The 13,956-nt window shown below is 38.5% G+C and overlaps 1 protein-coding gene across 3 annotated transcripts in view; it reads right to left on the reverse strand.

Moving 5' to 3' along the window:
* letm1 (leucine zipper-EF-hand containing transmembrane protein 1) overlaps positions 1-13,956 on the reverse strand; it is a 69,529-nt gene that overhangs the window by 40,620 nt on the left and 14,953 nt on the right. For 2 of the 3 annotated variants that reach the window (XM_067982827.1, XM_067982817.1), the window contains exons 2-4: positions 13,674-13,731; positions 9,294-9,747; positions 1,414-1,557 (exon numbers count right to left, since the gene is read on the reverse strand). In XM_067982827.1, the coding sequence (XP_067838928.1) occupies positions 1,414-1,557; positions 9,294-9,747; positions 13,674-13,731 (656 nt within the window). Of the gene's footprint in view, positions 1-1,413; positions 1,558-9,293; positions 9,748-13,673; positions 13,732-13,956 lie in introns of those variants that run through there. The other variant, XM_067982834.1, reaches the window with a different exon arrangement.

The following is a 13,956-nucleotide window of genomic DNA, read 5'->3' on the forward strand; positions in this document are numbered from 1 at the left end:
GAAAATTTTCACTACTTTATTTAATTTTTAATGCTAATACAAATTTACAGGTGAAGTCATATTTCAGCAATTTGACTGAAGTTTTTCTCCTTTTTTTAATAATTTCCTCTAACTAAAACAAATCTAGAAATGGCCCTATTCTCTCAAGGGGAGGTACCTCTTACCCTCAGTTACACAGAGTGTTGCAGTTGCATTGTAAAAGGCAGCTTCAAATGTCACTACAACTCCTAGCACGTAAAGCAGAATTAATTACAGGAAACATGTTTGATATTTAGGTTGCAGCAGAAAACGATTGTAAGATTTAGATTCAATGTGACTATTTTAAGAATACTATAGTCTAAATATATGAGGAGGCCCCTTAATAGCTCAGTGACTTTGTTGAGCGAATAGCTGAGCTATGCAGAGCAGAAAAGGTTGCACATTCAATCCCTGGTTTGTGCTGAGCTAGCTTATCTCAGTAGGCTGCTACAGTGCTGAAGCTTGGGAGGGGGGAAAAAAAGACAGCCAGGCTTGCTGATCTTGATCACGATCAAGTGACCTAGGTGGAATTGTGCAGACAGGATCAGGCTTGGCTACAATATCACATTGCTCAAATGCCATGCCATTAGCCACAGTCAAGGCTCGCGTGACTAACAGCCACTTAGTCAACATATAGCAAAGCAACTGAGTCCTGCGGAACTGTACTCAAGCAAGGAGTCAATACCTTTAGAGGAGAGGAGAAAATGGACCAAAAATGATTGTCACAGTAATAAAGGAAAAAAAGTAACAAAGTTTTCAGTATTATTATACTAACTTATGCAATTTTAATTAAATTTACAACATGGCAAAACCTACTGATGGAGAAAAGAATATGTTGCACTGATTTTAGAGAAAGCTTGTTACAGTGCTGGCCGTTGCAACTCAAAGTTCATCAAAGGTCAAATCTGGATTTGCGAATGAGATCCATTGTGGTTCCTGTTAATCTATTTGAAAAATATCAACACACTTGTAAAGAAATTACGGAGAGAGTGAGGCAGGCCAGCCAGCAGATATTTTATTACAAAAATCAGTTAATTTCTCGAACCACCTTCTCTGTATACTTCACACATCATAAAAATGAATGCAGTTGTAAGTGGGGGGAAAAAAGACCAAGCCTCAAATTTGCACCTCACTTTTAAAGCTTCAATTGCAGCTATAACAGCATAAAGAGTTGAACAATTAGACAAAATAACTCTCCAAAAGCTACACCGGTCTTAATTTTGCGTAATGTAATAAGCGCAGAATTCATAGACAAAATGTTAGGGCTTCCTAAGAATACTGCAATTAAAATAACTATGGTTCAACTTGAGCAGGTTAATACATTATGCAAAATTAAGACGAGTATAATTTTTGAAGATTAAAAATGTTTAAAACAGAATGCTTATACATACTTACCTTCTTTGACTTTGTCTCAAAGGTTGAAGGAAGCATGTTAGGGAAAAGTTTAAGAACAACAGGAAGAAGAAACTCCATGAATGGAACTATTATGAAGACCAGGAAGGGGACCAGACGAAAGAGGTCAGCACATGTCCTCAGAAACTGTGAAGAGGAAAATAAAAGTTGAAATTCAAATGTTTTCCTTTATTTATAAAATCTTTCCAACAATGAATCAGAACTATGAAAATGATAAAGCATACTTGATATTTTGGCTGATTAAAAGTTGAATTAATCCATTATCAGTAAAAGACGAGGAACAACATTATAAGAGCGTACGGTAGTGTAGTGGTTATGTTACTGGACTGGTAATCCAGAGGCCTGGACTAATAAAACTTGAATTGATCCATCAGTTAAGGTCATAAAAATCATAGAATGATACAGCACAGGAGGAGGCCATTTGGCCCATCATGCCTGTGCTGGCTCTTTGAAAGCTATCCAAATTAGTCCCACTCACCTACCTTGCCCCATAGCCCTGCAAACTTCTCCACTTCAAGTATTTATTCAATTCCCTTTTGAAAGTTATTACTAAATCTGCTTTCACTACTCTCAGGCAGTGCTTTCTAGAGAATAACAATCGCCGCGTTAAAAAAAAATTCTCATCTCACCTCTGATTCTTTTGCCAATTACCTTAAATCAGTGTCCTCTGGTTATCAACCCTTCTGCCACTGGAAACAGTTTATCCTTATTTACTATCAAAACCCTTCACGATTTTGAACACCTCTATTAAATCTCCCTTTAACCTTCTCTGCTGCAAAAGAGAACAATCCCAGCTTCTCTAGTCTCTCCGCATAACTGAAATCCCTCATCCCTGGTAACATTATTGTAAATCTCCTCTGTACCTTCTCTAAGGCCTTGAAAAAGCTTCCTAAAGTGTGGTGCCTAAATTGAACAATACTCGAGCTGGGGCCTAACCAGTGATTCATTAAGGTTTAGCATAACTTCCATGGTTTTGCACTGTATTCCTCTGTTTATAAAGCCAAGGATCCTGCATGTTTTTCTTTTTAAAAAACAGCCGTCTCAAATTGTCCTGCCACCTTCAAAGATTTGTGTATGTGCACCCCCAGGTCTCTCTACCATAGAACTCTCTGTTCCTGCACCCCATTTAAAATTGTACCATTTAGTTTATATTGCCTCTCCTCATTCTTCCTACCAAAATGCATCACTTCACACTTGTCCGCATTAAATTTCATCTGTTGTGTCTGCCCATTTCACCAGTCTGTGTCCTCCTGAAGTCTGTTACTATCCTCCTCATCGTTTACTACATGTCAGAGTTTTGTGTCATCTGCAAACTTTGAAATTATGCCCTGTATACCCAAGTCCAGGTCATTAATATACATGCATACTTCCCTCCAGTCTGAAAAACAACCAATCACTACTCTCTGCTTTCTGTCCCTTCGCCAATTTTGTATCCACACTGCCATTGCCCCTTTAATCTCACGAGCTTTAAATTTTGCTAATAAGTCTATTATGTGGTACTTTATCAAACGCTTTTTGAAATTCCATATACACAATATCAACCCTCTCCGTTTCTTCATCAAAGAACTCAAATCAAGTTAGTCAAACGTGACTCGCCTTTAACATATCCACGCTGGCTATCATTTATTAGCCCATATTTTTCCAAATGACAATTAATTTTGTCTGAGTATTGCCTCAAAGTTTCCCACCACTGACGTTAGGCTGACTGGCCCGTAGTTGCCGGGTTTATCCCTTTTCCCCTTTTGAACAGTGGTGTAACATTTGCAACCCTCCAGTCCTCTGGCACCACTCCCATATCTAAGGAGGATTGAAAGATTGTGGCCAGAACCTCCACTATCTCCTCCATTACTTCATTCAGCAACCTAGGATGCATCTCATCCGGAATGATTGACTTTTCTACTTTGAGCACTACCAACCTTTTAAGTACCTCCTCCATCTATTTTTATCGTATCCAATTTCTCTACTACCTCCTCCTTTACTATGACATTGGCAGTATCCTCTTCTTTAATGAAGACAGATGCAAAGTTTTCACCTTGTACCTCAGCCATGACTTCTGCACCTACAAGATCGCCTTTTTGATCCCCAATCGGCCCTACACTTCCTTTGACTGCCCTTTTACTATTTATATGTTTATGAAAGATTTTAGGGTTTCCTTTTGTTACCTGGTAATCGATTCTCATACACACCTTGCCCCTCTTATTTACTTTTTCATTTCTCCACTGTACTTTCTGTATGCAGCTTGGTTCTCTACTGTATTATGAGCCTGACATTTATCATAAGCATCCTTTTTCTGTTTCATTTTAATCTCTATACCTTTAGTCATCTGGGGAGCCATTGCTTTGGAAACCCTTCCTTTCCCCCTCGTGGAAATGTGTCTAGCCTATACCCGAACTACCTCCTCTTTGAAGGCCTCCCATTACCTGCCAATCTTTGATTCCAGTCCACCTGGGCCAGATCCCCTTTGAACTCACTGAAATTAGCCCTCCTCTAGTTGAGTATTTTCATGTTTGACTGTTGCTTGTCCTTTTCTGTAACTATTCTAAACCTAATGATATTATGATCACTGTTTCCCAAATGCTCCCCTGCTGAAACATGCTCCACTTGCCCCACTTCATTCCCCAGAATTAGATCCAGCACTGCTTCCTTCCTTGTTGTGTTGGAAACATATTGATCAAGAAATTTCTCATACACATTTCTCAAATTCCTCCCCCTCTTTGCCCTTTATACAGTTATTTTCCCCAGTCTATATTGGGATAATTGAAGTCCCCCATTATCACTACTCTATAGTTCTTGCATCTTTCTGAAATTTGCACCTCTATCTCCTTCCCACTTTTTGGTGGCCTATGGTATACACCCAGCAGTATAATAGTTTCTCCATTGTTCCTTAATTCTAACCAAATAGATTCTCTTTGAACTCTCAAGTACATCATCCTTTCCAGTGATGTAACAGTATCTTTGATCAATACTGCCACCTCCTCTCTTTTTTTTCCCCTTCCCTATTCCTGAACTTTATAGCCAGGAATATTATCCTCCCCTTGTTTGAGCCAGGTCTCCATTATTGCCACTATATCAGAATCCCACGTGGCAATTTGTGACTGCAGCTCACCAATCTTATTTATCATGCGCCGTCCATTTACGCACATGCACTTCAAACCCATCGTAGTCTGCCTTGCATTTTCCCCCCACGGTCTGATCCTTCCTATTTCTGAACTACTCTCTATTCTAATGCTGTTTTGTCTCCCCCAATTCTCTCTAATGCTTCATCCTAGAATAACATAGTAAGAGGGTACAGTAGTGTAGTGGTTATGTTACTGGACTAGTAATCTAGAGACCTGGACTAATAATCCAGAAAACATGAGTTCAAATCCCACTAGATCAATTGTTCTGGAAAGGTCGTTTTTCCGTCTGCGAGGAGGACAGGTCACAATTTCAGTGATCATTGTGCTGTATGGCCACAGTTTGCATTGCCAAAGTTTAACAGTTGTAACTTCACCTGCTATAAAAGACTGGATTTAAGATTTATATAAAGTCTACTTTGCTTCATTCAAATTGACATCATGCAAAAAAAGAAATCCATGATGTTTTATTAAAATTACTTAATTCAAATTACTGGATATTTCAATTTCTCCCCCCACCCCCCCACCCCGAACCAACTTTCAAATAACACACCTAAACTATTTTAATAGCAAATGTGTACTTCTTTGTGGTTTATGAAAGGAGAATGAACTTTCAACAGTAAAAGCGGTTTACAAAGCATTCAGTAGAGCTTTCCATGCACACTGTATACACTGCTTAAACAAAAAATTATTCATTCCAAAGCCAAGACGTACTTTCTGGCAAAAACATTTTAAAAAGTGCATGTCCCTATACATAAGCATATTTCCTATGATGTTCTAGACTGCTTTTAATTATTCTTTCAAAATAAACTGCTGAGCATAAAGTAATAAAAACAAAGGCCATTCTTACTAGAAACTCAGTTACTTTCTAACTAGAGCAGTTGGTGATCTGTGATGCAATACATTAGCTTTCATCACAGTTCTCTCTTCCTCATCAGCAGCTTTCATTGCACTCACCAGCAGGCCACAAGCAAAACAAAAGGACATGCACAGAAACTCATGGCACAGAACATACTGGTGTTGTATAGAATTTTATTTTCTACCCGTTAACCAGAAATCACAATATAATTATTGAACAGCTAGAAATTCTGGTCTATGTAACAATGTGCTTTTCTACAATATATGTGCTAATGTGTATTAACCCCTTTCAGGGCTCCACAACACACAATCTATACTTAGCTCTCATGCTCTATGATTTATTTTGGAATTGCACTAGGCACACTATTCCCAGCTACAAATTATTGTGATTTAGTTTCCATAAATTTGTCAGAATTCTTAAAGCTTCAGTGTGGAGTTAATACATCAATAGCTGCTTTTGTACTGCAGTGCTACTGTCATTGGCTCTCAAAATACAATCTGCACAGCCAGCAGTAACTTCAAAGTTAAATTTGCCAGATTCACCAAGGCAAGCAAGACCCAGGAAAAAAAAGTGCTCCCAAACACCGCCCTTAGCAAATCTAACAAGTATACTTTAGGGTTGCATATGCTCATCTTCAACTCAGTCTCTCTCGCATGTTTGTTGCTGTCATTCTTTCTCTCCCTCAGTCAAGAAAAACAGGTACAGCTTCCCTTTTAAATTTATCTAGATGATCCTACTGGGTTACTGTTGCTATATCAACTGTTCAGAATTGAGCTAGGGTTTTATAGACAAACATTACTTTACCTGATCTCACTCCTGGATATTTTCTCTACCAGTCACACAGGGGAGTTTTCTACAACTGACCAATTCATTCATGATGGTTAAAAAAAAAATTAAATTTTCTTTTTACACTTCTATTTATCACTTAAGTCAGGGGCTAAAGGTCCACGGTCACTCGTATGGCTGACTGAGGTAGTCTATCTGATCTACTGCCATCTCCATTCCCAGCCTTTTTTATTTTAAATTATGCTTTCAATTTACCAGATTATACCAAAATATTTAAATTATTTCAAAATTACTGCACAGTCACTAATCATAATGTGTCTCTTCTGATTACCAATCTCCCTCTCAGCTTGTCATTATATCCAGGATACTACATGCTGCTGTGATTAAAGAGCAACATTGGATTGAGAGAGGCTTCTCCTGGTAAACCATATCCTGTCATACAGCCTTGGGAGATCTAGAAACTGATCAAAAACAGGGATCTTTTAGACTGAGAAACATGGTGATATTATGGAGGTTTAATTAGTTTAATATGAATATTTATAAAGTAATGTTTGTTGAAAACCTCAGAAATTATTTTAAACTAGCCATGACTTGTTCATTTTTTAATCTTATACCACAGACCAGTTTGTTTATGAATCCTCAATTCATATTCTTTAAGACAGACTACTGGATTGCCCATAGCATGCTCACATGTAGTCAGGGACCTGGAGCACAACTGTGATGTTTAGCATCTAACTTATCCTGTCCCCTTTATGGCCACTGCTCTAAACAAGCAAATCCAAGGATAATACCAGGTAAATTGCCATGAAACTGTTTACAAATTTCAGACTCCAGGCCGATGATTTTCATTTTTCGTAGATATTTATTTTTCACTCTGAAATTATTTCAAAGCTGCAATCTTACTGAGGTTCAAATGATGGTTATGAATTCTTGACAACATCCTAAATCTTCAAACATGATTCTACAAGTCGTAACGTTGCAATAACATCACACAATCTGATAATTTCTCTATCACAAGATTTCAAGCTTTTCAGTGCTTAAATGAAAACATCCGTACAGCTTCAGGTCACTGCAATGCAGATGGCCTCGAGGGAAGGTCGGTGCATGCTTGTCCAAGTGGCAGACACACAAATGGAATTGGCCTCCTCATTCCTACCTGTAGACATGTAAGAAAATACATTCCACTACCCACTTTGCTAACCTTTTTATTAATGGTTATTAAATGAGTTGGAAAGAAACAGCTGCCTACATTGGTTAAATCTTACACCCATCAACATAAAAAGTTAATGCCCTTTGCAAATTAATTGAGCTACTACCTTTCAATGGTGGGATGAGAAAAGGAGGTGGCGGATATGTTCTGTACCAAGATTTGCTAAGGCAAGTAAAATTTAGAAATATCTTCAACTGGAGAACTGTTTTACACCATGTGCCAGACATGGCATGATGGGCCAACCAAACCTGGAGTATAAGCACGGTTAAATCTGATGGATTATTTGTGCAGAAACTCCATCCAGTATATATGGTGTGATCCCATATGTACTTGAAGTAGTCTCTAGGAATAAAAAGTGTTTCTTCATGCATTAATTTGTTTTGACTCACATCTACAAAATCACAAAGTTTCCCCTAAAGAAGGGAGTGGTCATATTTCATTTTCACTTCGAAGAATTCAGAGAGCTTGGGGAACCTGCTATGGCCCATCCACACTAAACGCTCAGAACAAAGTTTTCTAAATTACTTCTGTTGGAATTCATGTCGAGGGTGTCAACTGGAATCACCAAAAATGAGTAGCACAAACACTTACTATGTAATTAAGGCATCCTTGCTTGCCACAGAACACACTGGTGGATAGCCCACCATTTGAAAAGCAATCCATAAAAGGCTCAGCTGAGGGCCCAAAAACATCTAAAATGGAAGCCCTTCCCCTATGTCCTGCTCCTTTCCAAAAACATTGGGAAGTGTATGCCCTTCTACAAAGTACCCACGAGACTTTCAAAAGGGAAATTTATATGTACTTGAAAAGGAAAAATCTGCAAGGCTATGGGGAAAGAGCAGGGAGTGGGGCTAATGGGATAGCTCTTTCAAATGGCTGGAACAGGCTCGATGGGTCGAATGGCTTCCTTCTAAGCTGTATGATTCTATGAGTCTCAGGTGACTTAATCACCCTTGCATGGGCCAACAACGGAACTGTACTGGGACCTCTGTGGCCGTACTACAGTCAACATCATCTTAAAGCTCATCATATGCAGGTTTTCAGTGACTAAGAACATAAGATTAAAGAAGCCCTTTAAGAAAAAAATCCCTCTGAGGAAGTTGGGGGAGGGTTGGAGAAATAGATAAAAAAGGCTCTGCGACCAATGCCTAACTCTTTATGACAATAAATGTATTGGTGTTGGCAAGCTGCTCTGTGGTTTGAAACACATTCTGCTAATACAAGCGTCAACCTATCACAGACTGCACCCTTAGAAGTGACAAAATTGTTTAAGCATCAGTCAATGATCTGAGCAAACATGGGATAATATCAGACTGGAGACCAAACCAGGACAGTAAGTTTGAGCCCCTATGGGGAGTTTTTGAGGAGGAAACAAATTTTAAAATTATTGTAACAACAGAAGACAGCTATTGTTGGTGTTGGTCATCGGGAAGGACAATGCGGCACTTTACACAAACTTCAAAACTGGGAGCTCTCATTAGTCCATTAAGGTCACAGTGAGATGCTACTCAAGATGGAATTGGTAAAATCAGCACAAAACCTATGTAGAATTAAATTATAAATAGAACAAGAAATTTGACAACAACTTGCAGAAAACTGCATTGGTGGGGGGGGGGGCGCGGCGGGAGAGAGAAAAGTTATAAAAGGGCCAGCATTGGGCAGTTTTTCCTCCCTCCAGGAGAGAATGGTGATATTTTACTTACATATGGTAGTTGAACAAATGAGGAATAATCCATCCATGCTATAATAATCATTCTACTGAAGATTACCCAGACTTAAGAAATTTCTGATAAACGTGAAATACATTCATGCGTGCTAGAACTTGGAACTTCAATTCAGAACGTTCACTAATAACTGAAGTACGGATACAAATGGTCTACTGCACACGTACCTGTCTATGCTCTCTCCTCGATAGAGCATATCCATTCAGAATCCGCCACAGCATTCTGCCTGCTATCTTTGTGTCAATCCACAACAACCTGAAGCCATGATAATAGTGTTTTACCTCATCTACAATCTTCTGACTCAGAGACTTACGCACTTCAGGTTCTATAGGACTATACACAGGACCTCCTTCTTCCAGTCGCTTATTCTTATCCTTTAAAGACTTTAGAGATTTTTCTACCTTGGAGTCATCATATAGTTGATGTGTAGAATGCCACCATCTTACTGAAACACACTGGGTTCCAATAAAACTCATATTGGTAGAAGTGCATGGCAGAGGAGCACCCACCACCCCACAGTACAAACGTTTTGGCCCTTTTGTCCAGTTACTATAGTGATCCCTTATGTGCAAAGAACTGTTGCTTGTGGACACTGTGCTGCAGTTTCTGAACCAAACATTTCTGAAAAGGGAAGGACACAAAAGAAAAATTATTTAGAACAATTTAATTTCTAAAGAAAAGTAGTGAATTTTGCTCAATATTTTTTTCAGGAAAGAGTTCCAATAATTTGCTGCATCAAACCATTGGAATTTCTCCATAAAGAATTGAAAAGTACAAATTAGTAAAGTCACTGAAGTCTGGCATATTTATATTCAGATTGGCACATTTCATTCTGGACTGTTAATATATTTAAGGAAAATGTTAGAACTAAACCTGCTCAATATCAAAAAAATGACAATTTCCATTGCAATCCTTGAATGATGACAAACAGCATCAGAACAACTTTGCAGGATAGGAGCTCTAACATAGGACAGCAATGTCGGAGAAATACATCAGTACACTTGTACACAAATGGATTAAGGTTCTTGTATTAATATTATTCAAACTCTCTCTTTTTAAGGTAATTCATTCATATTCAAGAACTGAAACTAATGGCTGGGTCCCTGAAATGACATGAACAGTCAAATTCTTGATCTGATGACAAGGATCTCCCTTAAAAGGGCATCTATATTTTTTGTTCCTAATCCTTTGTGTTGGCCTTTCTAATTGTGCCATATATAATCCCTATCTGCTTCCACCAAGAGGTGCACAAGGTTGATCCTCAGGTTTCCCCTCTGCGAGGAGGCACTAAGAATTTTGGCTATTCATTGAAGCCATTTTTGGAACTTAGTTCAGCAGCAAATTAGCCTCAGTCCTTGAATATGAATATAATTATTCTAAATAAATCAGGACTTTGGGAAAGAATTGAAGTGAGAAACTTGTCCCAACACCAGGTTGTCAACAGTAGACACTTGAAAAAATTACATGCATGCTAAAAATAGTCCGAGTCTGAACCCACATTTATTTCCAACATCTATTGCTACAACAAACTTTCCGTTAGTAAATCCAGTGGCATTACAATACACAAATAAAAATAAATTATAATACAGCTATGAAATTAATTTACGGTCATCAATCCATTATTACACCACATACCCAAATGAAAACACAGTTGAAGTCCACGTAAACTGGATAATATGGTCTTCAATTTCTTCCAGAGATGGTTATGTACAGAAATATTCTTCTGCTGCGAAGTTGAAATGATGGCCTTTTAAGGCCATTAAGTGTAACTGCAATTGACACTGTGACATTGGTTTAATTGCTCTTCAGACTGCAGGTTGGAATCCTGTTTTTTTTTCCAAATTTTTTTTTCAAAAAACGTGAGGTTGGTGAGCTCAATCAAGAATTACAGACAGACATTCTGTCTCTTGCGTCAATTATTTTTATTACACTAGCAAATTTTCTGTGGCACTGGACGTGGTAAGTCAAAGGATGAACTTTATAACAGGAAGATTATATTATGCAAACACAAAGTATTAATTTTCTTACCAACAGCCTAGAGTGTCTCTGGTTACAAGCCTAATTGCCATAAGTGGGAGGGAGGTAGATAGACAGACAGACAATATCGTAAAACAACCATTTTCTAGTCAGATTTAAGAGATTTGGGCACCTTCTGGAGATGTAAAGTGGATGTGAGGTACTAAAAGCTCCCCACAACTCTCCATTGCTCAAAGTACTCACAGGTAAAGGCAGCATATCAGAGACCAGTAACATCTGAGTTTAATATCCAGTCTGCACTGAGTTAGTTGATCTCTGCCAGGGAGGGAATGGGGGTATGGGTGGAAAAATGGTGGGCCTCGGTATCTCCGCTTTGGAAACTCATCCAGGATTTCTCAACCCGATAACTGCAACGGGATCTTGATAAATTGGGCCAGTGGGCTGATGAATGGCAGATGGAGTTTAATTTAGATAAATGTGAGGTGATGCATTTTGGTAGATCGAATCGGGCCAGGACCTACTCCGTTAATGGTAGGGCGTTGGGGAGAGTTACAGAACAAAGAGATCTGGGAGTACAGATTCATAGCTCCTTGAAAGTGGAGTCACAGGTGGATAGGGTGGTGAAGAAGGCATTCAGCATGCTTGGTTTCATTGGTCAGAACATTGAATACAGGAGTTGGGATGTCTTGTTGAAGTTGTACAAGACATTAGTAAGGCCACATTTGGAATACTGTGTACAGTTCTGGTCACCCTATTATAGAAAGGATATTATTAAACTAGAAAGAGTGCAGAAAAGATTTACTAGGATGCTGCCAGGACTTGATGGTTCGACTTATAGGGAGAGGTTGGATAGACAGACTTTTTTCCCTGGAGAGTAGGAGGTTTAGGGGTGATCTTATAGAAGTCTATAAAATAATGAGGGGCATAGATAAGGTAGATAGTCAAAATCTTTTCCCAAAGGTAGGGGAGTCTATAACGAGGGGGCATAGATTTAAGGTGAGAGGGGAGAGATACAAAAGGGTCCAGAGGGGCAATTTTTTCACTCAAAGGGTGGTGAGTGTCTGGAACGAGCTGCCAGAGACAGTAGTAGAGGCGGGTACAATTTTGTCTTTTAAAAAGCATTTGGACAGTTACATGGGTAAGATGGGTATAGAGGGATATGGGCCAAGTGCAGGCAATTGGGACTAGCTTAGTGGTATAAACTGGGCGACATGGACATGTTGGGCCGAAGGGCCTGTTTCCATGTTGTAAACTTCTAAGATTCTATCCAGTGACTTACGCTGGAAAACTCGTGTGTGTGTGTGGACACTGAGCATGGACAGGATCGGTCTCGGCTGCATTTCCTTCCATTGTCAAATAGCTCATCAACACGCCAGTGAGGTCACTGTGAGCCCAGCACTTGTGGAACTGCAGCCCACCAGTAGTCTGTGCCTTCAAAAGGGGATTTGTTTCTTTATATTTACTATACTAAACACATACAACTGGTATACTAACAAATAATAGAATATCCAAGTGTGAATATGGAATTTATTGCACTTTAAGCACTCGAGATAAGTTCAACAGCTTGCCATCAAGTATTGGCTCTATTCATAGATGAACCAGAATTTTTAAAATTAGAGGAGCAACTAAAGGAATTTTGTAGTATCCATAACTACTTGCTCATACTATTCAGAATACATTAGTAACCATTTATCTAAACAATTACAAAGAATTGCTACTCATGTTTTTCTAGGTATAATACATCTTCAGGATGAATCAAGGGAACTAGTTCAGGGTTTGAGGCCTGAACCAGATAGTACAAGGAACATCAACATCTAGCTACTAATTCAGAGTACTTTCTCAGTCTCTGGTCATCAATTGTTTCATCATGTCCAATAATTCTTCTAAATCAATCCTCTCATATTGTCATCATCCTTAAAGGATGAAACTGAACCCCAATGATACAGATAATTAGAAGTCATTCTTTTGCAGTTGAAAAAGGAAATAATTGTCTAATAATTCCAATTAAGTAATGCAAATAACACAGCAAGTGAGAAATTAGCACTAAAAAAAAATCAAACTGTCAGATATTTCAAATAAAGCAACTGAAACTCAAGGAGGAGTACACCGTACGTTCAAGATTTCCACAAAAGCTAGAATCAAAAGGCAGGGGCTCAAGCTTCGCAAAAAAGGTGCAGACGGTTTAAATTTAACTATTTTAAACGGAGAGTGGTGAACATGTGGAACAGACTGTCTAAGGAGCAAATAGTGTTGAAAAATTGAGGATAAATTGGACAGATATTTGAAGTGGCAGATTGAGGGGCATTAGTTTTCGGTACCACCCAAATTGATTCACTTTATTTATAACATTTAATATGCCAAACCAGAGAAGTCACTAAATGAACGCCATTAAATTACAGATCAATGGCCCCTGCCCAAATATTTCAGTTAACAGAGCATCCCTATTAGTAAGTGTGATAAGTGTAGGGAAAATCAACAAAGGTTAACTTGTAAAATAGATACACTGAACAATAATTAGTGAATTCTAATCAAACACTATATCGTAGTGTGTCAGGAAATAGTTTCCTTACCTGTGGCTTGTCAACCTTAGCGCAGTACAGTTAAGACAGGAAATTTCACCAAAACCACCTATGACAGGAAATAGCAAATGAATGATAAGTATGGCATAAATATTTTTCTTGGTTCAACTTAGCTAGACAATGTGTAGGGCCAGCAGAAAAATGCTGTTTCAAACAAACAGTAAACTAGTTCATTAAATGATTACAGCATTAGGCAATAAAGTTATCTACCAAGTCGAGGTACAGTTTTAAGTTTAGGTAAGATTACAAAATATTTAGACATCTTCCTTCACCT

The sequence above is a fragment of the Heptranchias perlo genome, chromosome 1, assembly GCF_035084215.1.
Source record: "Heptranchias perlo isolate sHepPer1 chromosome 1, sHepPer1.hap1, whole genome shotgun sequence".
In the NCBI taxonomy this organism is placed as follows: domain Eukaryota; kingdom Metazoa; phylum Chordata; class Chondrichthyes; order Hexanchiformes; family Hexanchidae; genus Heptranchias; species Heptranchias perlo.